Source organism: Melopsittacus undulatus, chromosome 1 (assembly GCF_012275295.1).
Source record: "Melopsittacus undulatus isolate bMelUnd1 chromosome 1, bMelUnd1.mat.Z, whole genome shotgun sequence".
Classification (NCBI taxonomy): Eukaryota; Metazoa; Chordata; class Aves; order Psittaciformes; family Psittaculidae; genus Melopsittacus; species Melopsittacus undulatus.
The window spans coordinates 24,495,674-24,521,699 of record NC_047527.1 but is presented as its reverse complement, the minus strand read 5'-3'; the positions used below and the strand labels follow the sequence as shown (position 1 = coordinate 24,521,699).

The following is a 26,026-nucleotide window of genomic DNA, read 5'->3' as shown; positions in this document are numbered from 1 at the left end:
TTAAGCCAGCCTATCAAGTTCAGACTTATCCTTTACATCTTTCTGATGGCTCTTCTCTTCATTCTTTTGTTTGTATTTCATGTGAAAAAACACACCCCCTACAATAAAACCTGAAAAACAGAAGGCACCTGTCAGTGACGGGAAAAGACATTTTAGCAACAGATCTGACACCCACACTGTAATATCCATACTCCTTTATCTCTTGAACAGAAACAAACAGCTTTGAGGAATGATCATGCAGTGCTGGACCGACAGTGACCTGAGGCACCGCTTGGTCATGATCAGATACCTCAGGTTTCAGGAGACATTCCCTAAAGAAGAGCTTCTCCTCTAGGATCTGAACAGATGGCAGGGTGTCTTTTTTAGCCCCTCTCCCCTTGAGCGGTGATTTGTCATGTTTCTCTTGAATTGTAATCCCTGTTATTTTTCCCCCACTGGAATAGCAATTCTGTCACAACAAAGCTGAGACAACTGACAGGAAAATTGTTCTTTTGGAGTCTTTGGTATCTGTTAGGAGTAACTGATGGCCTCCAGAGATTTATGCACCCATGTCCATGAATGATTGAAATTTTCTTCTGGCTTAGAATAGAAATATTTATACCCTTTATCATCACTTGCCATATTCAATCTAAGGCATTTAGATGTCTGCAAATGGATATATACATATATATGTATGTACATCTATACATCAAATATGCATATTTAATGTATATATTTCTGTTTAGTCTTTTAAATTCATTATGACCTTGCTACATTGTATGTAAATTTATTTCCTCTCACTGTTAGATTACCTATCACTTTCAACATCTCATTGCTCCTTTACTAAAGTCTATAGGAATGCTCAGCTACTCCCCTTGCCCCATTCATTCTCCGAATATCTGTTCTGTAGTGGTTCATATTTCACATTCGTATTTGTGGCATCTGAGTACCTAATCAAGGAAAATGCCTAGTATCTGCCATGTAATATTTATGCTTCTACCCTCTTCTCAGTGGGAGAACCACCTTCCAGGAGAGAGACAGTTTGTCTCAATGGAAGAGTTTCTCCCATCAGAAAGGTCTGGCTTTGGGTTTGGGGTGTGTTTTTTTGTTGTGCTGTATTTTATTTTCCAGTGTCTATGCTCTGTCTCTCTTACAGAAAGTAAGAGTGCAAAGGATCTTTGCTTTTGGTGCAAAGGATCTTTGCTTTTGGTACAAAAGATTCTGAGGTCTGAGAGAGTCCTTAGCTCATGCAGGAATTCATTCTGGTGTCAGACAAGCCCCCGGGAGATGGCTGGTTTGTGGTTATATCTTCCGAGTTTCAAGGCCAAACTCAATGTTTGTAATTTTCTCAGGTTTCATAAAATCTCTAGATACTTCTCATTTTTTACTTGGCCATCTCTGGCCTCTGTTAAATCCACCTGAGAGGCCATCATCTGATTTTGTGTTTACAATAAAAATAACTTGCTATTGAAAAAACCCTGCATATTCATTTCAGGAATTAATTTCTAAATTTCTTTATGAGCTACATACATACATTGGATTTTTAAAAAGTCATAAAACAGTAACAATTTTTGTGGTGCTCTCTGAAGCTGACCAGCTCTCTTGTAATGAAAACATCTTCAGTCAGTTATCCAACATAATTCTCACTTAAATATGACACTAAACTAAGTGAGGGATCAGAATAAGGCATTGTGCAGAATTAGATGATGTGAGAAGCTTGAACAGAGATGATAAAGATGCAGTTTGAGGGGTTTCTCTATCACATGGTCTGAGTATGGGTTCTTCCATTTTAAGTTCACTGATTTCTTTTTCTCTTTTTATCTTCAAAAGACACACACATATGCATCACATATGTATTGGCGCTTTCTCTTGCTTTAGGGGTTTGTGTATTACAAAAGAAAATCAACACAGCTTTGGTTTTGTCATTTTAGGTACTGAACTTGTTCTTGGAGCCTCATTCTTCTTTTAGAGTTGAGCTAATGTTAACTTATATAAGTCTGGGTTTTTTCTCTTTTATCCTCTAATTTAATCCAACTCTTTCAAATATGAGGTCTGTAATGTATTTAATTCATTTTCTTTGATTTTTTCCATGGGTTTTTCATGCTTCCTCCCCTCTCTACAGCTGAGTCATAGTTTCCCAGCCTGGCTCTTGTGACCATCACATTCAAAAATCACACAGGACTGAGTACTGAATTCTTCTTACTCTTCACTTCCTAGGGAACTGGATCCCATCCTCATTGACTTTTGCATTTACACTAATAACAAGAATACTGAAGAAACCTAGCGATGGCAGAACCACCCTCGATCATCTATCAAAGGTCTTGGGAATCGGGGAGATCCCTCCTGACTAGAAAGTAGTCAATGTTATTCCTATTTGCAAAAAGGGCATGAGGAAAGACTGAGAGAACTACACACTGTTAGTCTAACCTCAGTTCCTGGAAAAATTATGGAGAAGATCATACTACTGCAAGACAGTTAAAGAATAAATGGACTACAACTGGATATTAGGAAGTATTTCTTTACCAAGAGGGTAGCCAAATACCAGAACATGCTTCCTAGAGAACTGGTTGTTGTTTCAAGCATGTCAGAGTTTAAGAGGTGTTTGGACAATGCTTTAAATTTTGTCAAGCCCTGAATTGGTCAGGGAGTTGGACTAGATGATCATTGTAGGTCCCTTCCAATAGAAATATCCTATCCTATCCTATCTTGTTCTGTCCTATCCCATACCCCCCAAAAGGTTTTGTCAAAACTTAAGCTGTTTGTTAAAGTTTCATCAGCTCATGCCTTTAAGAACATAATACTGTTCACTACTGCTTAACTAGGTAACTATACTTTGGTCATTCAAATGCCAGATTCCCACAACTCAAAGCAATTATCCATTGAAAAAAATGGAAAGCTAAGAAGGTGAAACGGGTGATAAAGTCATAATTGTAAGCTACAGGTACAGACATTGTAAGCATGACCTCCCTGGATGCTTCAGTATTTTCACTATAAGGGCTCCAGTCCTTTTCCCGACAGGGAAAAGACAGTAGGTAGCAATGAAGTGGTAATATGCTACCAGTGCAGCAGTTTTTTCTGTCATAGCTGTTTTCTATGTCATTGTACATTGATCTAGGACAGGTAAAATAGCACTATTCCTATGACCAAAACCTGACAAGTTTTGAGAAGTCATGATACGCAATCACGAGATTCTCTCTTTTGCTCATTCTGCAACATTTGTGACATCTTTTCATCCAACAAGCGAACAAGTGTCAGAAATGCAGCAGCACCATCCTATCTCAGAGACCTGATTTCATATCAATCAAGAAAATTGACATACCAATGATGAGCAGGACCCCAATAAGAAGCCCAATTGCCTGGCCAGCAGTTGGCCAGGAGTGCTGACGCTCTACTTCAATAAAGCATGACTTTTCACTTGAACACTTGCAGATGTTTACTGCAAAAAGAAATGCCATGAGGTTAATGAGAACTTAACCAGTTTGGTTATTCATAAAAGCAACTGTTGTCTTGAACAGTTCTGTTCATACTATACCTTCAACATTCACTTTTCCTTCCAAAGGTGGTTTTCCATTGTCATTAATTATTACTGGAACATTATACACCTTCTCTTCAAAGTTAGTATGCTTCGGAGAGAGGTAAGCATGAGTAGCTGTAAGTAGGAAATGGAACATTCATGTCAGCACAAGAAAGAAATGTAGTTCAACATTCACACCAGCTGCAAATGCTCTTTTTTAAGGCTGCTCTGTAGATGTTGGTAGTTCCTGTTTGCCCCCACCCCAGTTGTCATTGGTTTGCAGACATTAAGTCAAAAAGGACTCATCTGGCCTTCAGTGTCATACAGTCATAGAATTAACTTCCTGATTTCCACAACAGGCCAGATCTGATTCTGGGGAGTACTACAATGAAAGCATCACATTTAAACCAAGAATAACCCCTCCATAATCATAGAAGTCCTAATCAAGTTAAACCATTAACCCAAAAAACTTTGGAAAACCATACATGAACTCCCTTTGCTGCAAGATCTTACCATTTACTCCAGCTCCTCAATTTTAACTTATGATTTATCCTTTCAAAACTTGTTCCTTTCACATCACAACAACCCAGCTTTCTATAATGGGACATTTCATCGGGTATCTGGTAGGAAGTCCGACAGGCTCTATTGGCCAAGCTTTTATCCATGCACTTACTGACCCCCCTTCAAATAACTCCACTTGGTGAGGCATGACTTCCCTTTGCACATGAAATGTCAGGAATAGGCAGTTTGCAAACTGCTCTGTTTCAATAGCAGAAGTGATTTGTGTTCATTAATCGCAGAGTACATTTTATTGTTATGTGTTTCTTCTGCTGGAAGTACTAGTGAAATTTTAGCTTGCAACATAATGGATATAATGTCTTGAAAAAAATAATGACATAGGTGCTCAAATAAATACATGTCAAAATGCATGTAATTTCTCAGTAACCTGTTTTTTTTTTTCTACATGGAATAGTGGATATACAATAATAGTAATGAAAAGGAAATTGATATTTCTTTATATTTCTTTATATTTCCCAGAGTACTTAAAGGGTCCCATATTATTATAATAATAGCTTTATTAACTTACCATTGACTTTTGAGATTTCCCAATTATTTCTTGTATTCATATCATCGAAGAGAGAAAAAGTGAATGTTGAATAATAATGCTGTTCATCAGCATCAGTAGCTTGAATCAGAGCTTTCTCTCCTCCACTTAGTGGGTAGCAGAAGAAATTAGTATAACCCTTGGCTAACTGAGGAGGGTTATCATTCACATCAAGTAATTGTAGCATCAAGGTTGTTTTGGATTTCTGAGCTGCATTATCTGTAGAGTTAGATATTATAGTTAGTGCAAAGTTGCATGCGCATCTTGGACACAGGCTGGGCTGTTGCATTTGCAGCTATTCTATAGGTACACCATCAGGCAGGCAGCAGGAGGTGGGATTCTGTCTGCAAATTGCAGAGGCAAGGTCTCAGGACACCCTAAGGGACTCATGCCAGCTGCCTCTAGCAAGTGAAAGAAGGCAGATAGAACATCATACCCAGTAAGCAGACACATCAGCATTACATCTGGTAAGTGGTCACATCCAAGGTGACCAATGCTCTTTGGAGACTCTTAAACACAAACTGCTTAGCTTTCCCATCTCTCTTCTATAGGTAGGAAATGCAAGTCAATATTCTGCCTAAGGCCTGTACACAGGGCCCAAGAAGACCTTACAGAGCCCTGTAATTTCTCCAGCCTGTTCCTGCAGGAACAGCCCCACTCCATCTTGGTGCTGAAGGAAGCATTCTTTTTTCCTGACATACAGGAACTGCATCTTTACCCATATTTCCAAAAACAGTGGCTAGTATTGTTGTTTATCTTTTTTTTTTAATAAAGGAACTCTAGATTTGTACCTAATTCAATCAGATATAGTCCAGAGTTTTTAACCCCTATTAAATGTAAATCACATAATGATATCTCCCCAGATAGACTTTTTGAAAGATTTTAACAGGTGGATCTAGTAGCCATAATATATTTCAGACTAACTAGTGTACCAGTTTTATTCATAATAAAGTAAAATTCTGTACAAGGTTGCAAGTTACTCTCCAGGTGTGCATTCAAGATGCCTAAACATACCTACAAGAAAGACTAAAATCTTTATAGCTATAGAGCAAAAAAAGTGACAGAAAATGTTAATGCTGAAAACACTGAAGTAATTCTAGCCTTTTTTATGTGCTGTGAGACTCAAGCGAATATGATAACTAACTTCATGAAACCTCTTTTAACCCTCATTATCTACAACATCAAGATTTCTTTTAAGAAAGTTAAATTGTTAAGAAATATGAACATCTAAGGATACATTACATGTGTCTCTAATTTCATGAGTTTAGTCATGGAAAGTATGATAATTCCTCATAAAGCAGTAAGAGCAGAAGATTCCTCTGTGTGCTTATGTAGCTGTTTCATCACTTACTTAGCTCTGATGCAACAACATTGACTGTGTACTTTGCTTGCTGTTCTCGATCCAAAGTGGAAGCAGTGTATACCTGCCCAGTGGTTGAATCAATCCTCAGCCATTTCCTCACATCACCTTCTAAGGAGTATCTTTGGAAAGAGATAGGAAAAAATCACGTATACTATTCGAAATCAAAAAGTTGCTGACAAAGCAAACACTTCTTCATTGATTTTAGGCTTGATCACAATTTTGCTTGAAGAGAGGGTTCTTGAAGAGCTCTGATTTAACTACAACCAAAGAGGAAATACAGAGGAAGGGAAGCCAAAATTATTGGGAGTGAGAGCAGAACCGTGGAACGCCGCCACTCCTCCAGCCTGTGTACTGCAACTCAGCCTTCCTCCTGACTGCAAAGTCTAGGGCCTTCTGAGCTTTTGATCCAAAAGTGTTCTCTGTTCTAACCCCGTGTCTCTCTTTCACCATTACATCGCCCACATCTTGGTTTTGACTGGGGCACAAGCCAAAGCCTGGGCGAAAGAGGGAGCAGTAGAGCAGGCACCCGTTTCTGCACCAGCAAGGAGCCTGGATCCTGAGGTGAACTCCAGTGGTTATATGCTGCCACTCTGGAGCAGCCTATAGTTGCCATCAGGGTGGCCTTGGAACAGAGAGTGCTTTAAACATCACCACATAATTGCCTTTATATTATTGTTTAAAAAAAACAAGGTCTCTGGGTATTTACTTGTACAAATTTAACCATGAACATATGACCCAGTAAAGCACAGGCATTTGCTTGAGTAGATGTGACCTGACCTTCTCATTCAATGCTTTTGTTCTTTCAGTATGCCTTGCATTAGAAACAGCATGTTGATATGCTTGTGCATCTTTTACTTTTTATACTTTTTATTTTATGCCCTTTAACCAATTTCTTAGGAGAAATGTGGTTTATGTATGTATGAATTCCTGTTATCTGTCATCATCCCCCAAAGCTTCTGAACTATATGGCTCACTTTCAAACCAGTTTGACAAGAGGCCAGACATGCTAAGTTCCCAAAAGCTAGGGGAAAGTAGAAAGCCAGATGAGAAACCTCTGGGAATAAAAATCCATGGGAGTCCTATCAGTCATATTCTGCAAGTCCATTAACTACTTGGTGTTTTGCCGAATTTTAGTAAGATTTCAAGGATTGTTTGGCTTGGGTTGATTTGCTCAGCATCCCAGCAGGCAATCATGCAGCAAGAGTCACAAATAGTTCTTTTATCTGACTTTACTGTGTAAGGTACATTTACACCATGCAACACAAGCACTGTGCATCCATGAGCTGGCAGAGACTCAAGGGGACTTGACCATACAACATGGCATTGGGCCACTGAATGGGCCAGTTTGAGGTTTTGTATCCCCCTCACAATCATAGGAGTTGTCTGGCACAGAGCTTTGCATCCACAGTGGAAGCAGGCATATTGTCTTTGGCAACTGGAAAAGAAAGTGAATTAATTGTCAATGACAGATTTGAGCTTCACTGCAGGTTGCGTGTTTTAGTGGAGAAAAAGCCCTGTTTTCCACAGTCCAGTTTCTGTAGAACAGGAAAAGCAGTTGCTGTCCTACTGGTTCCTAGGGGTATGCAGTATGTGCTTCATTCATTTGCTAAAGGCGTTATGGATCTGGAAACCCTGTTAATCTCAGACCAGTTCTGCATTTTCCTTGGAGACATATATTGGCCCTTTTAGTTTCTTGGTTTGGGGGTCTTACTGGCTGATGCTTGTCACAGCACAGAGAGGAAGCCCAGTAATCTGTTCCAAGTGAGTCACTGGTCACCACCCTGCCACTCCTCCACCTTCTACTAGGAGATAAGACTTTAGTAATAAAGTCTTTTCCTGCTGTCAAATATTGGGTGTGATTTCCTTGTACCTCTTTCAGAACAGTTTTCTAAATCTAATAAATAAATCATGGTCACTTTTTTTTACCGTACAGTATCCCCCTCAGGATCATAGGCTTCCACCATCATGATCAGGGTATTGACAGGAACGTCTTCAGACACTTCTCCTTTGTAAAATGTCTCACGGAAAACGGGTGGTTCATCCACATCTGTTACGAATACTTTAAACAGGGCAAGGGAGCTTGAATTGTACTGCACACCTGACACCAGAGGTTCAGGGTTTGTGGCATTGATCACCAGGTTGTACACTGGAACTGTTTCAAAATCAAGGGCCTAGATAAATCAGGAAAGAAAAGAGGTACTTTCAGTAATAGCCCTGCCATCATGGGGAGCTCCCATGGGAAACCAAAAGTCCCCCTCTTTTCTCCTTGAAACTGCATCTCATACACAGATTAAATAGGGGAGAGCTGTCAGAAGCACAATGACACTGGGAACAGTCAATATAAATGAGACCATATGCCCATTTGGAGGTCTCCTCAGCAACTGCCTTTCCTAATAATGTTGCCACCTGCCTGACTAAGCTCAATAACTATATCCTGATTACAGCAATAGTATTTATAGCTCTGTACGAGAAGGCCTTGGGTGACCTCTGGGTGACGAAAGTCATGTGAGTGTTTCAAATATCCAATTGTGGAGTTTCTCACAATTGCCTCCTTGGGAAAAAAAGACACTGAGGTTGAACCTGAAGATGGTCCACCAAATGCTGCCCTTGGCCTGGCTGGCAGCAGGTGAACCAGATGCAAATAACACATCATCTCTTGAAAAATTAGTGGTAGGCTTTCTGGACCCATCGTTTGAGAAGGCTAATTACAAAGGGAGAGCACTTTTGCTATTGAAATTAATGGGTGCAGAGAAAGTGTTCTCCAGCTTTCAACATGTGGGATATATCACCTGCTGCAGCACACTCTGACCTTGGCTTTATCACAGTTAACATTTGCCTCAGCAGGAACAAACTGGTTCTCCATTCTGACATTGAGACATGCTAGTATCACTTGCACCTCCCAACGCAAAAGCCCAGGCCACCAATAGGGAGGAGGATCTGCCTCATGACAACCCACCACCACAACCACAGCCCATAGAAGCATTTAGCTGGCTTTCTCATTTCCAGAAATGCTGCTGCAAAATCAAATAATGCCATTTTTTTTCTTGATGGTGCATAAAGACCTACTTCATCAACCAGAGCCTGCTTACCTGGAGAAAGGACCTGCAGCAGAGCCAGATATACATTTATGCATATATATAAAGGAGAAGAATAAACCCATCTACTCACCTTGTTAATCCTGACAAACCCTCGGTTTGTGTCAGAATCTGTCTCTATGAAGAACGTGTTATTTGGATCTCCTTCCTTCACTTGGTAAATGATGTAGGAGCTCCCTGTGCCAGGCTCATCTCCATCGGTAGCTTTAATTTCTAGTATCACTGTTCCCACTGGGAGATCTTCTGCAACAGTCACATTGTGATACTGAGGAAAAAGAGATCATTGAAACATGACACACCAAGCACCATCTGCAGATAAAACTTGAATGCTACACCAAGGTTGTGACCCACAAGCACAGATGTATTTTGACCCAGAGCAGCTGTGTGACAGGGAAGTGGTGGGTACACTCCACAGCAGAGACATAACTGGGTCAGAAAAATGTACTAAAGCATTAGTGAAGTGCCCTGAAGCAATACATGTGAGCTACCTCACTGCCCATGGGAACTCAGAGCTGCAAGCTGGGCCTCTGCAAAGTTGCTGTATCCCCCTTTTTAGCCATACATTTATCAAAGGTGATGGAATATCTGTCAACAGGTGAACAGTGACCAATAGTCCCAAACCTTTATCTCCTCTGTTGAAACCACTCCATGTTCATGCAGTTCTCACAGCAGTAGGGATAGTACAGCTCCTCTGTACCCAGTAAGAACCATAGCCACTGATTGTTAAGTATACCTTGATTGATAAATATACACAGATTGTTAAATATAAAAGCACCATAGGCCATTGCAACATTAGCAGCCTGGCTCCATTTACTCTGTTTGATGTGTGCCCTGACCCATCAGTTTCATCTTAAAACCAAGTCCTGGATCTTGAGGTGAGAAAATCAACAGCCTGCTAGTCTGCATGTGTTCAAGTTCCTGTCATCATCAACAGAGAGCTGGGCAAAGAATGCAGTCAGCAAAGCCCCAAAACCACCACAGCTTCCCCAAGAGCACATCTACACCTGATGGGACAGGCAGCTCTCCTGAGCCCTATGTTGCCTGTAAGTGTGGTTGTAGATCAGGCAAATAAATGTAGATACTTCAGCCACTGCAGTGCCTGCAGGGAGATTTAAGATTTAGGCCAGCAGGCAGAAGTCATGGAAGGTTTGCAGGTCTCTGCCAGATGCCAGCATCTCCACCAGAGGAGGAGATAAGAGCCTGACACTTATTCTATAACCAAGGGCCAGCAGGTATGCATTTTGGCATGGATCACAGGACCTCTGTTTCTGGTTAAAGAAAATAGAGCCTTCAATTTCCATTCACCTGTGGGCTTTTCTGGATACATTAAAATAGGTTTTGGAAGACAGCTTGGGAGATGTTAGCTTTTTTTCCATTTAGCTACTTTATTTAATTTCAAAGCCTTTTCTTCCACCTTTCCCTCCAGAACTTATATTTCTGGAATGAACTGCCTTAATGGAATAATTTCTTTCTGCACACATAGTTTTCCACTGAAAAAAATCCCTTATATTTCAGAACTGAGTCTGTCCCACTATTCACTCTCTAGACAGAATTTATATGCAGGCTTTCCAGCAATACCTTGCCTTGATTTTCTCTAGTAGATTGCTGTTACTTGTTCTGTATATGGTTATTTTCCCACTGACATTCAATAGACATAGAACGTATGCTCAAACATTTGTCAAAAGTTATTGGGACATCAAGAATGGTGTTCAAAATACTCACATCTGATTTTTCAAAGATGGGAATCTGATCATTGATGTCGATGACATGTATTTGCACGTCACAGATTGTTTGGAATACTGCATGGAAAGAGAACAACGTCACTGCAGTCCTTCTGCCGAAAATAGCTTTCCTCTGAAAGGGTTCACTGTGAGCAAAAGTGAATGCTGCCAAATTGCCCGATTCAATCAAGTCCTGCTGTTGTAAGAAGCACTTGATCTCCAATATCTCTTAGTGACAACCTCACTCTCTATCTTTCCCAGTTTCTTCAGCATTGTCCCATCCTGTTTCATTTAATTTCCCTCACTTTTTTAAAATCATATCCCTTTACCAGGGTGATAATGGAGACATTTAAGGCCAGGCTGGGGGTGACTCTAGGCAACCTGACCTAGTTGAAGATGTCCTTGCTCATTGCAGCAGGGTTGGACTATATGACCTTTGAAGGTCCTTTCTAACACAGACTATTCTATGATTCTGTGAATTATGTTAGCATTCTCAATATTACTTCTGTGTGTTGAAAAGTAAACCCCAGCTTGTTATGCTACTTTGCCCTCTTGGTGGGTCATCAGGAAGCACACCCATTTTTATTCGTGAAAGTTGCATTCAATTTTAGTTCTGTGTAAATCTATGTGCTACCTGGGAAAGGGCACCCATAGCAATGGGGGGGGTTGTGATTTTAAAAGTATACTCTGTCTGGTCATGTGCTATTCATATGTAGCTGGATTTTGGTGATTTACAGATGCACTTTGTATGCTGGGAGTTAAGGAATATTCTAAACAAATCTGTTTGGATGGAATTCAAATTAGTAACCAAAACAAATCATCAGCTTCTCCCTCTGCAAGGTTTTCATATCATCTGCCTAAATGATGCTATTTCACATACAGATATGTCACACTAGTTTCTTTACATACCAATTTCCTCCATCCACGAGTTTTGCCTGACTATGAGGACTCCAGCACAAACCTTGAAGCTTTCAGGTTTAGTATGGGGTTTGATTTCCTTTCCATTCAGCGAACCACAAAAGACTTCTGGGAATTTATATAATGGACAAGATTCTTTTTGAAGATTAATTTCAGCTTTTAATCTTTTAAAATACATTATCTGAACTCTCTGAATGTCTGCATTTAATTTCTTGATTTTCTTCTTTAAGTGCCTTTGAAAGATTTTTGGGGAAAACCACAATCATGGTCTCTTCAACATTTTTTCCTTGTGGAAGGAAATCTCTTACTGGAGTACTTGTTAACAAGCTTCCCAATTTAGCCATGCTCTGCCCTGGAGCTCGTTTCCTTCCATACTTGTATTATGAATCATGATTAACCTCTCTGCATCTTAAGAGCAAGGCAGTACCATGTCAGAGCAAGCCAGCTCTCAGTGCTAATGCCTCTCCAGTGAATCCTCCAGGTCTCCTTTCGTCTCCTGATACTGAACACAATTATTCCAATGTATAACACAAGGCATTTACACACCTGGATCTGTCACCAGCACTTTCAAGGAATAGTTAGATGCAATGCGCTTGCTTAGTGAACGGCCAGTTAACTGCAAAATCCCAGTGTCTTGCTGAATGAAGAACAGATTACTTGCAGGAACATCAGGAACCTGACTTTCAATTTTGTACTGCAGGCGAGAATTAAGGGTGTCCTCCTGATCCCTGTCCGTAGCTAAGAGGGTGCCAATATTACTTCCTGTGGCAGAGGAGAGATGAGAGTCAGTGGTAGTTTACCTCTACAGATGTACATGCTGACAACAGTATTATCAATGCAAAGAGTAGAGGGTCAATAAAAATACAACTGCATGGAAAACACTGCAAAGGATACAATTGTTTGACTTCTGGGAGATTTTCCTTTAGCATCCCAACCAGCTTTTTTGGGCTTGGGGCAGTCCAAAAAGACTGGGCCATGTGTTTTGATCGAAGAAGTGATTCTAACAATAGATACTTCAGCCTTGAAACCAGATAACTGATGTGAAGACTTGGCGACAGATTATATGATATTAGTAATAAGAGGTGTGTTTTTGCATTCTATGCAGTTGTCCAAAACTGTGATTGTGGAAAATGCAATTTTAAGTTTTAAGTGGAACAACATTTTTTAAGTGGGTGTCTTGGGTCTGTTTTTCTCAGGTTATTGAAACTCTTTCTGCATGAATTCTCAAAGTGAAAGCAACAAAGCTGTTTGCACAGGAAGACATTCATCTATGAGAGCTACATTTTACTCTTTGGGATCAAAATTTCTAGCTTTATATGAACCCAGCTGGAAACAACAACAGGACTAGAAGGATGGATAAATGAGTAGAAGCTGTTTTCTTACCTCCACCTTCATTTTCTTGAACTTCAATTACAGTGAGGGCCTTCTGGCACACAGGGGGATTGTCATTAATGTCTTCCACCGAAACATGAATTTCCAGAGGCTTGTCCACCAGTTCTCCCTCGTTATCTTTTGTGACCACAAAGAAATTATACTGCAATAAGAATACTGAGATTAGATGTTTTGAATGTCCAGTGTGACAATATTTTGCATTTAAATATGTAACTATGGAGCACTCCATGCAAATGAAGTATTTTCTCATATGTTTGTTTAGTATTTCACCTGGTTTAACTCAGAACTCTTCCATCACCCCTTAGAGCCTGAAGTCTGAGATCTCAAAAGAATTAAGTCCTGAATACTTCATTGTACTTTGAAAGGGCTTTCACAGAAATACAAGAAAAGCAAGAATACCTCATTATCATCACTTTGCAAATTCATCTGTCACATACAGAGGTAGGATTCCTCCAGCATATTTAATCTTGGTGCCCAAATTTCCTCAAATAACAAAAGCAGACAGAGGGGGTTCTGTCTAAAAGGCCCCTAGATGGGTGAACTTCCCAGTTGCAACTAAAAGTTAAACTCTGCTTCTGTTCTGGAAAGATCCCTGGGCCCCTGGGATTTGGAATAGATATAAAACATCCAAATCTCCTGTCCTTCACAAATGCCATCGTCTACCTCTTGCTCATACCCCTACAACCCTGCCATGGTTGGTCTGTATTGTATGCTATGCATACACTGTGGGCAGTGATTACTACTGCCAGATGCATGAAGAAATGTTGTAGGGTACTAAACTGAAGGCTGCTCACAGTGTAGTAGATGAATGTTCTGTTATATCTATCAAGTCATTCCCAAAGAGGAATTACAAGAAACAAAGATTTTACTCCTTTCTAGTGAGCTTTCTTGTATTTAGTCCCACACCAATAAACAGCTTCCTGCTGTGGTCTTTCCCATTGATGAGGTTTTATGTGTTTACTTACAGTATCCTTTTCTTCCCTGTCCAATGGTTCGGTCACATAAATAACTCCATTCTGATCGATGGAAAAAGGGAGCCGGGGCAGCTTTTCTTTTTCAAAAATGTCATAAATTACATCTTGCTCATTTGAGTGCACCTAGGCCCACAAAAATGAGTCAGGATAGGAAGTCAGAAGTGCAGACTGAGATTTAATAAAGATAATTTCTGGGCCACAAACAGAAAAGATTACATTCCTGTCAGCTTCATAAACCAGAAAATTAACAGTTTGGCAGTTTCTTGGGATGAGCTGCAGAAAACCTGACTGTTAATCCACCTCTGTTCTCTGAATTGTTGTGTTGAAGCCATTTTACCTTAGTTTCTTCAGCTCTCCACTTATCTTTTTATGGAAGGGTTTTGGGATGTGGAGCTAAATGCTGATACATCAGAAAAAGGCATTATATATATTTGACTGTCTTGAAACTAATTTATTACATCTTTTTACACTGTCTGTTCCTGCCTGCTGGTTTACCTAATTCAGAGATGTGGAACAACAAAACTAATAGCAGGTACCTATTTGCACAAATGTGTCTGCATGCTCTTTATATGAATCAAAGTCTGTGATGAAGTATCTTTAATGGAGTGTTTCAGATTTAAAATCAAATGCAGTAAACAGACTTCCAAATTAATGAAGCAGTCAGTATTCCTGGGAGTTTTATATATGCACTATATTGCAGGAACTGCATTTCATTTACCCCTGTGCAGAATCCACACGTCATTGGCTGCCACAGGAAATTTATATATAAGTGATTTCTGAATAGGAGCACCATTGCATTCAGTTTTCCTTTCACCTGTTTTCCCTCTGGACTGCCTCAGACAGACACTGAGGTCAATGGGAATAACATTGAGTCAATTACTTTTGCAAACAGAATCCGAGGAATCTTGCCATGTCCAAGGGGTGATGGCATTTGGGTGTCAGTGCCAAGGCATTTTTCAAAGTCAAACATTTCTGAAAGGCTGCTGGCCTGTTAGTTGATAATTGCCAATGTATGTACACTGCTATCGGTTTGCAGTGATCAGCAAAGTATTTTGCATTTGCACTGTGAAAAGAGGAATACCGTGGGAATGCAGGATGCAGAAGGATGGCATCAGTCCTGCCCCCCAGGTACTCTTGACACAGTAGGTGTGCTGCATCACACCAAACTGGTCACAGCAGAGCTTTCCTGGTCCAGGGTTGCAGTGGAGATGACCCCCAGGCAGCCTGTTCCATGGATAGAAGAAGTTAACCTCTGAATAACCTTCAACAGGTTAGCTCTTGGTTTGCCTAAAGCCTGGAGGGCCCATGGTGTTAGAGTGAGTCTGGAAGTGCTCAAAGAATCCCATTAGGAGAGAAGAGTGGCATCTTCACAGAGGGTCCCAACTGTCTGGGAGTTCCCTTGGGATGTCTCAAGAGCTTTACTTTCAATATTGCACCAGGTAGCCTTGTAAAGCATCCTTTTTCTTCCAGTCATTACACTGTAGCAAAATTACCCAAATGTTTCCTCTATCTATGGGATGCTCTCACACACACAGGCAGTGCTAACAGCTTCTCCAAACTGAAGGGCAAAGTCCAGTCACTCTAATGTTTATATTGACTGTATTCAAACTATTAACTTTCACACTAACAATAATTTAAAGAGACCAACTAGAGATCATTCCCAAAGGATATCATATAACAAAAAATTACAGGGAAATACCAAAGTGTTTCTGAAGAGCCTTGTGTTGAGTGCAGTGGGGACACTTTCACAGTCAGCTGTGAAAACAGCTCCATGGCACAGGAGTCATCAAGGGCCCTACCTGGCTGATGTTGACAGGGTGGGCCTGGGTTGAGTTTTCTTGGATGTAAATGATGGAGGGAGCTTTCCACAAGCTCTCCTTCACAGTGATGATCACATCGGTGCTGCTGGTGAAAGCATTCGTTGTCATTCCTGCCATGTCCTTCACAGTGACAACGAGTGTGAAGGTGTCCTGCTTTTGAGGATCTAAGTAATAAGAGCCTAGAGACAGAGCAAAGAGCCAAGTGAAATGAAGCAGAGGCTGTGGAGATGGTTCATCTGTCCATTGCACTGTAAGCACTGTGTTTCTACAAGCACTATGCTTGTTCATTTGCTCCAGACTCACTCCTTAGATTGGCCTCTGTGCCAAATCTTAGCAAGCCATTTCCTCTGGCTTTTCTGCATAATGCAGCACAGCATCATGTGGACATAACTGTGTGAAATTTCTGTGCTGTGGTCTCATGTTGTGTAGATCCATCACTGAACATCCCTCACTCCAGTTAGACACTCCTGTTTAGTCCAGCAGAAGACACAGGGGGTTTTAAACTGTTGCAATTCAGTTGGGATCATGTGGCCAGCTGAGTTTTCTCTGCGTTTTTCATGTTACTGCTTTTGGGTTTCTATATTTCAAGAAAGAGAATTAATCCCAAGACATTGCTCAGTGTAGTCTGAGGGACAGAGGGTCTACCTCTCTTTCCAATGCTCTTTCAAATCCCAATCTCTATTTCTGACAACTTCCCTTGAATTTGGTGAGACACAAAGTTCCCCCCAAATCAGGGCCTCAGTGGAATATGTCCCACTGACTACATTCAGAATTTAACATGAGAGCTGTGCTGTTGTTTTGCTTCTATGTACACCCAGGAACTCATGCTTGCTTTTTTGACGAATAAGAATCTTTTTACATACCCGTTCTACTTGGTGAGATTGCTCCAGTTGCACTGTCAATCTGGAAAAGCATTTCTGAATAAGGATTGGGAAAATGATGAAGAATGTTGTACACCAGCTGTGCATGAGGAGTGCTAGGATCATCACGGTCAGTGGCATGGACATACACAAAGGGCTTGCCTTTTGGATTAGAGAAGAAACAGTAGTAAGAGGAGACTGAAACCTCAACATGTAGTTCATCCAAGCAGAGCTCTCAAGCTAGGAAGGCAGCTTATGGAAAGTTATGCTTCTCTTGTGGTAAACGATGCTTGTGTATAAAGCTTACATTGCCTATGTATCATCCCACAGGTAGTCCCCTCAGCAGCTCTGCTTAGTATTTTCCCAATAGCTGTGAAGACCAGTTGATGAAGATGATGTCAAGAAATGTAGTTAAACTAATCTACCTAGCTTCCCATTAACTAGAATATTTAATTATTAAGACAATTACCTGGACGAGAGTTCTGCCTCACTATTCCAGTATACCTCATCTGGTCAAATTCTGGTGGGTTGTCATTGATATCCTCCACATATATTGTAACAGCACATGGACCTTTCACTGTGTTTCCCTTTTCATCCAGGCTTTCCACCTTTATTTGGGGGAAAAAAATAAAGCAAAGAAATATTTTCATGTATATAAGTTAAATGGCATAAATGAACATCAAGATGTCAAATGGTAAGTCATTCTTACTGTGATGCAAATCTTGTGGGAGTCGTCACTGGGTGGCTCCTTTTACAAGGTATATACCATGGTGTAACTCACTGATAATGATTTGCCAGAGTATATAATGCCAACAGAACAAAATAACCTACTCCTACTTCTGATGATAATTTTCCCACTTCCAGTCTCAGCAGACTACTTGTATTCTTGAACAGCTTAGACATCACGATTTCTTTAAATAGAAATGGATAGTTTCTAAAGAACAGGGAGAAAACCCGACATGATATAGCAGACTCAAGTGTGCTATTGCAAATATCAACCAGAAAACAGACTGATTTACGGGTTTGTAAAGAAAACTTGATTCTTAGTTCTGATTGATTGTATTGTCATTCCAAACAATTTGACTTCTTATTTTTTGTACTTCTTTGACCTTAAAGCACCAAGTATATATTGTGTCTGTCAGAATTAATTTTATTTGCATATAATAGAACAAATTATGATTATTTATGTCTATTATTTTACCTATTATTGGAAAATCTGGTTATTATGCCTGAGTTACTATGCCTAACCAAGTATCATTTTTCAATTCTGTCATTACTTGTTTGTAAAGGATTATCATGTTTAGGGTTAATAACTTCCTCTCTAATTCCAGTTCAAGGGTCCTTTAAAGCTGAGAACATGAAACCATTAAACCTGAAGTGCTAGACTTTAGAAAGATAGCTTAGGCTTGCTGAAACATCATAATGTTCTGTGTTCAGATACCGATCCTCTCACAGTCATCTCCTTTTCAGTTGCCTGTGCCTCAGAATAAGACAACACCATTTTTGACACAGAATAAGAGCACAACAGTACACTGAGAACAAAAGTTCGCCTACCCATTGTCCCACTCCCAATAGTGTTTACAATGACACCCTTACGAAAAGAGCGTAACAGCAGGGCAAGCACAGAATGCTTTTTAATCTAATAGCCTCTGACATACATGAAACAAGCTTTCTGCTGTTATCTAACAGAGGTTAGATCTTCACCTCTGTGGTTTTTACTCACACCATTTGTCACTAAATAGAATATGATCTTCCTAAATAGATTATAATAGCCAATCTTCCCATTCCAGCCATGGAGTTCACCCAATCAGTCTTCAAGGTTAACAAGTGAATCTCCTTCATGGGGCCAGACTTCACTTCCAGTCAAGTGTCCTCCTCATTTTAGAAGAACTGGAATATTGGTGTTGGCATCAGGGTAATTTCTTTTTTCTCAAAATAACATTCGTGTGTTAAGGCACATTTTCCTGCAATAGTTTGAGAACTACAAAAACCATGTGCCAATCAGCAAAACTCAGTATTAAAAATTAAAAAGCTGCCTGTAAACATAGACAAAGGAAAGAATTTGTAATTTCAGCAGTTTTCCATTAATCTCAGGTTTATAAAAAAGGGTGAATATGAATAACTCTCCCTTCCTATTTTTCACCAAATTTTTACCTGCAGCCTGTGCACTGCTTTGGTCTCCCAGTCCAGAGACCCATTGAGATACAGGATGCCTGTCCTTGGCACAATATCAATTATTCCATCTTTTTCACCAGTCGCTCGGAAACTCACAGCAGGTGGCTCAGATGTGAACTAGAATGGGGAAAAAACAGAAGAAAAAATCATCCTCTTTTTCAGCATTTTCACCCTAATCAAAATAATTTTATGCTTTTATATCTTAAAAATCTATGGCCAACAGTGTGCTTGGCTGAGGGAATGATATTCCAAGAGTGTGCTCAAACAAATCTGCTCTTTTCTGATCCTCAACAGAGGAGTTTTCACATTATTTCCTGAATGCTGCAGGAAATCCCAACAGTGGTTTCTTTCCAAAGCAAACGTCTGCTTAGGATGAAGCTTTGTCTGAGCACGGGAATGGAAAAAAATGACACACATTGTCCATTTGCCTGGGAGCTGGATCTGTCCTTCTGTGGTTATGGCTTTGGGAAGAAAACCTCAGACCTAAAGGAAAATTATGACACAAGTTACATGGAAACCCATTTTCTAGGAATGCTGGTTTTATTAATCCCTGTCTTAGGATATCATCTCAAAATGTGCTTAAGAAGCGATTGATGTTTTTTGCATGCAGACTCTTGAATTCCCAGATAGAGGAAGTCAAAGTTAATTTCAGATCCTCCCGGGGGACTGTTCTTCCCACCAGCACAGATAACACTGCCCATAAGGTCAGTGTAGGCAAACTATGTGGGTTTTGACTGGGCTGGCTACCAAGAGATACTTGATTACCTGGTAAATGAAGCGCACTCCCCCTCCTTCTGGAACAGAGAAATTCATGTCCTTCAGAGGCCCAGACACATGCAGGTCCCCCAGATTCTGGCACATTGCCTGTGAGAGACAGAGAAAGGGATGGAGGAAAGCAGATGAGGGATGTTTGCTGTCACCACATACAAACATCAGGTCTCCATCAACTGAACCTCTTGAGAGTTATTTTGCTGTAACATAATGGAGGAGACTCTTTCTGTTTTGCACTGAACACCTCCAGGTTATTTAGTGTACATTTATTTTTAAAAGCAGTGTTATTTATTAATCAATTTGGAAACTAACATTTGGACCCTACATTTTTCTGACCACTGCATAATTACATGAGATTTGATCTACGTTCAAGAGCAAACAGAAGCACCAAAGAGCTGAATGCTGACTGACAGCAAGAAGAAATTCATAAAAGCATTTTGTGGACCACCTCTGCGTCCCTGACAGGACCAGTCAAATCCCATTCAGGAGCTGCACAGTCCCATGGCCACAAGGGTGCAGGGAGACCCAATGCCACATCTGGGGAGGGGAAGGAACTGGGGCTGCACCCCTTGTAATTTGGTGAGTAAATCCAACCCTTTATTGTAAGGGGGAAAAGGTGGAGCTCCTCAGGTCCCCTACTATCCCAGCGTCTGGGAAAGCTGCTTGAGCCCTGTGACTTCACATCCGCTGCATGTGAGTGCAGACCACAGCCAGAGCAAACATGTCCTGATGATCTTTGGCTTTTACCTTGTCACAAAAATGCCTTGTAAGTCTATGTCAGCCTCTGTTTTCTTCCTAATGTCTGACAATGCCTTCACATGGTGTTTTTTTTCTGGCATTTTTTTTTTGAGTTTTATATATGTGTTTTCCAACCACCCCCTCCCTGGTGCCCAAAGACCTCCTCACACACTCCTGCCCTGACATTTCAGTGCTGTTCTTGTTTTCAAACAACAAAAGGAAAGCAAAAATCAGCCTCCCAGAGAAGCCCTTGCACACAAGACAATTCATCCTGTGGCTCAGATAATCAACCTCTTTCTCCAAATGCAAGAATAAACTCCCCTGAATGCCTACCCTTCTTTCCCTGTCACCAAGGTCTAGCTGAGGAGCTGCCTGCAAGAATTAGGTCTCCATCATTTGGCTGCACAGGTAAAACTCCCTTTCTTTTGGATTAAAAATTACTTTATTTTGCTTTATGGATTTGGAGTGCCATTGCCACCCTCTCTATTGCTCCATGGAGCCGGGCTGTGGGAGTGCATGTTCTCTGCTGTATGACTTTTGCCCTGGATTTAGTGCTATTGCTGCTGGGACAGCTACTCAGCCTCTAACAGAAAAGCACAGTCTACATATTACCAAGTGAAAATTTAATTCTGTCTATGACAAAAACATAACTGAGTTCAGCACAATTTACCCTAAAGTGCTACTCTGTGTGTGTGCGTCACAAGTCATGTTTGAATAACACCAGATTCTGCTTAATATAGCAAGAGATGCTGCCCTCCTCGCCTACAAGGGCTTGTGCCTCTTCTTGCAAACAGGAATACTAGAATATAGTGAGAGCTGGAGAAGGAGGAGGAGAGATGTTAGTGAACAACAGTAGAAAAATGTCAAAAAAAAAGCCATGTAATTGGTTCACATACAAGGAAATAATACTTTACAGCTGCCCTTTACCATTATTATTAAATGCTGACTGCTGGCTTCTGCCTGGAACAAGACAGCAGGACCCTAGATCTGACCTGCTGTGGCTGTTCCTCTTTTGCACTGGTGGGCACAACCTGGCTTCTGGAGGTTTTTCCCAGGGCTGTTCTGTGCAGGGCTTTTGCTTGGTCATGTTCTCCGCCATGGAGGAACAAAGGCTGACGCTATAAAACCCAAAGGGTTCAAAGTGCAGGCTGTGGAACAAATAAGAGATATCTCTTCCTGTGGATTAAAATTACTTTATGTGGACCATAAATATTTCCAAACGTATGTCTACAACATGAATCAATACTCAGGGGCCTGAAGGGGAAATAGGCTTTTCTCCTTGGTCTGTATTCAGCTGGCATCCCTTTTGAAGATGGCTGTAATGCCTGCAGAGCGGCTTTGTTGTGGGCCAGTACTACTATGGGCAGCAGCTCTTGAAATGGGAAGGAAGAAGGAGGTACTCACTACTGTACATCAGTCCCACCCCTCAGGGTCTCCGTATTCTCAGGCATTTTATAATAGACCTGAATTTGACTCCTTTTTTTACCTTTTCTGTCAATTTCAGTCATAAAGTATAAGACACCACTGTAGCCTTCAGAAAAGTCAATCTATTTAATTTAATAGATGACAGCCATAAATAGCACAATTAATACATTTCAGCACCAGAAAATCTTCTGAAAAGAGATTTCTATAGACAGCATAATGAGCATATATAATTAATATGAATGGTTTAAACTCTTTGCCATTATATGTCTTGGAATACATTTAATATGTCAGCACATGTATGCATTATAATACAGAACAAGATACAGATGTCTTCACTGTTTGGTGATTTGTTGCATTATTTTTAATTCTTTCCTAGCATGAAACCCACTTATTGGAAAAAAAAACAAATAACTAAGGAGGAAGTACAAGAGGCAAGGTGGGTAAGCATGTGTCTTTTAGGCTTTTTAAAGTTTTTTTCCTAATGATTGACATCTCTCCTTAGCTTTTGGCCATGGGTCACACATGTACCAGGGCCGTACTCCAGCACCCATAGTTACAGCTGCTCTGCTGTAGCACACTGCCAGCCTGACCTGCAGGCTGGGACATCCCACGGACTGGAACTCAGAGGTTCACAGGTAACCTTTGCTCCCAGATAAACAAAGGAAAAGCTGTAACTCACCAGGTGAATGACAAGCAGAAACTGAAGTCCACACAGCTTAAGCATACTGGAATAGGCTTTCTTTTGGGTCCTGCAAAGAAGAGGTGATAGTCACTTTAACCCCAGAGAGCTGGCCCAATGTATTTGTGAATAAAGTCTACAGCTAAGCTTTCTGGAACCTGTAGAGAGGGAGCAGGCAAGGAGTTTGCTCTGAAGGACCAAGTGCAGCTCTGCCCACAGGAGGTGAGACTGCTGGTGTCCCTGGGCTGGTTGGGAAGGTCATTCCCATCAGGTGTGTCCCCAGTGGTGTAGGAGGTGCCACATGCTGTAGGAGCCTCCAACAGCAGACAAAGGTAGAAAGCAGCACAAAACTTCAAGCTATGCAACCTCCCTGCTGCAATGATGCTGTGTCACGAAAGTCCCATTTTCATTTCTGCTTTGTTGAAGGCAACAACATGTTCTCATGAAACACTATAACCACAAGAAGATGAAGGTCTTGCAAAGAGCATTCTGAAAACTATCTTCTGGTTACAGAAAGCAGCTGTTCAGTGTGGCTTGCAGAGGCAGAGGAAGCTGGAGGTGTCTGCACCCTTAAAACACATGGTTACTGGAAATGAAACTTCCAAGTTCAAGGAGCACTGCCTGCCTCAAATGCCAAAAACCTGCTGAGCACACACTGCCATGACTTGTCTTACATCCTCCTGGAAACTAGATGGGTTCTTCAAAACTGAACTCTTGCTTTCCCACGACTTCTTGATTTTAACAAAAAGGACAAAGCCGGCTCTGGGAAGAGGTGAAGCTGGTGTACAGTGCTGCCATCTTCAGTGATGCTCCATGTTATGTGGTTCACACCTACAGGTAACCTTCAGCTACCACAGCTCTGTCCCATGGAGGATCCCAAGGAGAAGATGGCACTGTGGAGGCAGTGTAGAGGCACAGCTCCCTCCAGATATCTTCCTGCTTGGGCTTCCCATCATACCTTTCCCCCCTCTCCCTCCTTTTCCTTCTTGTTGAGGAAATCAGCAGCTGACCAAAAAGGGGACCTGTAAGCATGGAACCTGCTGCCCATAGTGTTGTTTTCTCCAGCATTCATTTTAGGATATGACACAGGATTTTATCTTGCAAATTCCATTCTGAGCAGGGTCTTCTAGTGTGTGCAATTACACCCTTTGAAATTACTGGGCTCTCTTCTTGGGCTGGAGCTAGCTGCGTGAACATGGGATGAAGATAAAATGACGCTGCTTTGAAACTTGAATTGATCAGGAAAGTCAATAAAAGTGTCAGGAAACTAGGGCTGAAGGTGAACACACGGTAGCTGCCTGGCAGTGATGCCTGCTGCACAGTTTCCTCACCATCCTGCCTGCAGCCAGAGGTGCTGGAGCCTGGCACAGGCAGAACATAGGTCAGGAAGACACTTTGAACCTCCTGGGAAGGCACTTTGGACCAAGACCGTTGCTGATTGTTCAGTTAGAGACTTGGCGGAAATTCATTCAGTTCCTCCATAAGTCCAACAGCCTCTCTGCTCTCCTGCTCCTGATCTTTTCTGGATATATTGGCCAATTTTAGTCACACTTAATAGTAGGGTGGGAGCTTTAACAATCTAATCTCTTATTAATTTGGAGTGGCAGGTGGGACAAAGGACCCAAAAACATGTCCTCCTTGAGAGCTGCAGTGTGTGCCCGGTAGCTGCCTGCATGGTTTCATCTGCCCCTCTTAGGGAGATATGTGCCTCTCAGCTGGCCTGTGGTGGAGGGACACTGGGGAAATAAAAGTACTGTGAGAGCCTACAAGAAGTGAGGGAAAAGGTCCTCATCTGTGCATGGGGTGGTCTGGGGATACCATGGTCTGTATTCAGGAAAAAGAGAAGGAGCAAGACTTACTATGGCAAGGAGAAAATTTAAGGAAGGGACACATCCAGCCCTAGTGTACAGGACAGAAAATGCTGGAAAATGCACTCCTTCATGTGCTGCTGAACTGCAACGTGTATCGGCCAGGTTTCTGTCCAGATCTAACTACAAAATGCAAAAGTGGAAATACAGCCATTTTGTAGGTTATAGGTTTGCATGGTAAGTGCCTTCACTGTTCCTTTCTCTTATTCAAACATCATTCCCTAATGTTGTGCCACCATGGTGGCTGTTACCAGGCCAGGATGAATGGCTTGGTCAGCCCTTGAACGTTAATTTTTGGCTGGAAGCTGTTATCAAGTCTCACAAAGCCTTGCACTGCCAAGGACCAAAATGCATACTGTTCTGTCACTCGGGACAGAGTTTCAGCATATATAAATTCATACAAAGGTTTTCAGTAACAAACAGTTTCAGAATAGGATGAGCTTAACTGAAAGCAGCCTGAGATCTGGCTAAGCATCGGAGCCATATTTTCCCCTTCATTTCTTAGCTTCATCTCAGTGCTATATCCTGAGTAATCCCTTATGGCTCCCCTGCCTGACCAGAAATCTCTAGGATAAGCATCACTTAAATATTCCAGCAACTTTCAATAATAAACATACAAAGAATAAAGAATATTCCTGGAGGCTAAAGATCAGTAACAATCACAAGCATCTGGTTCCACAAATAAATAAATAAATACATAAATAAACAAAAAGTTATTTTCTTTAAATGATTTATCTCAGATGTTCAAATTCAGTAAAGAGAACACAGAGGAAATTGATCCAATTCAAATACAAACCAGACTCAGCCTTAGCACATCAGCCATTCATTTTACAAGGACAGCTGAGTTCCTAATGCTTCCTGAAAAGCCTTCAGCAAAGCATTTGCTCAGGTTTTAAAATCTTCCTGTGAAATGACAGTTAGATCATCCCTTACCTGTAACACAAAGAGCTTATTTTGCTCTAAAAATGCTTCTTTCTTTCAGCTGTGGGTATCGCCTTTGTGCAGGTTGGTAGTGTCTGTCCGTGCTTCTCCACACAGAGGTTTATAGTTCCTCAGACTTGCCCTAGAGATTCAGCAGCTCAAACATTAACAGCATGGAGAATTATTGATTCTTAATGACTAGGTGTGGTATGAAACGGCAGCCGTGTAAGGCAGCAATGTAGCCCTGAGATAGCTTACAGCCTTCAGTATTTCTATGTCCTTTGGTATTTCCTTCTGAATACATTTTTTTTCAGATGGACTGTGAGAAATGGACGCACAGGGAATGGGTTGGAGCCACAGAGAGAAAGTTATCCTTTCTGTAGGAGAGGAGGTGGAAAGGAGAAGGTGTGGGCCTCGGGTGGAGATCATGTTTGCTACTTGCCTAGTCACAGGGAAAATTCGTGTTGAGAAGACAAGAATTTGGACATAAACGTGGCTTGCTTTCACAGCAGATCGATGCATGGGGAGGACCAAGCCTAGTTATGAAAATACTTCGTCGGTCATCAACTCAGCTCCAATTCTGCCTGAGCTCTGCAAGAAGTTCACTTCAGGTAATTTTGGGCAAATCACTCTATTTTCCCTTTTCCAGAAGCTCATTGCATAATGGAGGTGATCATTCCTTTCCACCATCTGTGAACTTTTATTTCT

The 26,026-nt window shown here is 41.2% G+C and overlaps 1 protein-coding gene across 1 annotated transcript; it reads right to left on the bottom strand.

Annotated features, from left to right (window-relative positions):
* CDH17 (cadherin 17) lies at positions 1–22,595 on the bottom strand. Its single transcript, XM_005150969.2, has 17 exons — positions 22,530–22,595; positions 19,682–19,780; positions 18,896–19,033; positions 17,211–17,349; positions 16,745–16,903; positions 15,861–16,060; positions 14,053–14,184; positions 13,079–13,229; positions 12,242–12,457; positions 10,779–10,855; positions 9,130–9,321; positions 7,888–8,132; positions 5,950–6,080; positions 4,581–4,817; positions 3,512–3,628; positions 3,299–3,415; positions 1–110 (listed from the first exon to the last, which is right to left on the bottom strand). The coding sequence occupies exons 1-17, from the start codon at positions 22,572–22,574 to the stop codon at positions 1–3; spliced, it is 2,505 nt and encodes an 834-aa protein (XP_005151026.2). The 5' UTR covers positions 22,575–22,595.
* Positions 22,596–26,026: the final 3,431 nt, after the last annotated feature.

Coding starts and splice junctions, on each gene's coding strand:
- CDH17 (XM_005150969.2), bottom strand. CDS start 22,574: ATGCTTAAGCTGTGTGGACTTCAGTTTCTGCTTGTCATTCACCTG. Junction 19,781..22,529: donor TTCTGCTTGTCATTCACCTG/GTGAGTTACAGC, acceptor TGTCTCTCACAG/GCAATGTGCCAGAATCTGGG. Junction 14,185..15,860: donor ACCCTGTCAACATCAGCCAG/GTAGGGCCCTTG, acceptor TTGTGGGCCTAG/GTGCACTCAAATGAGCAAGA.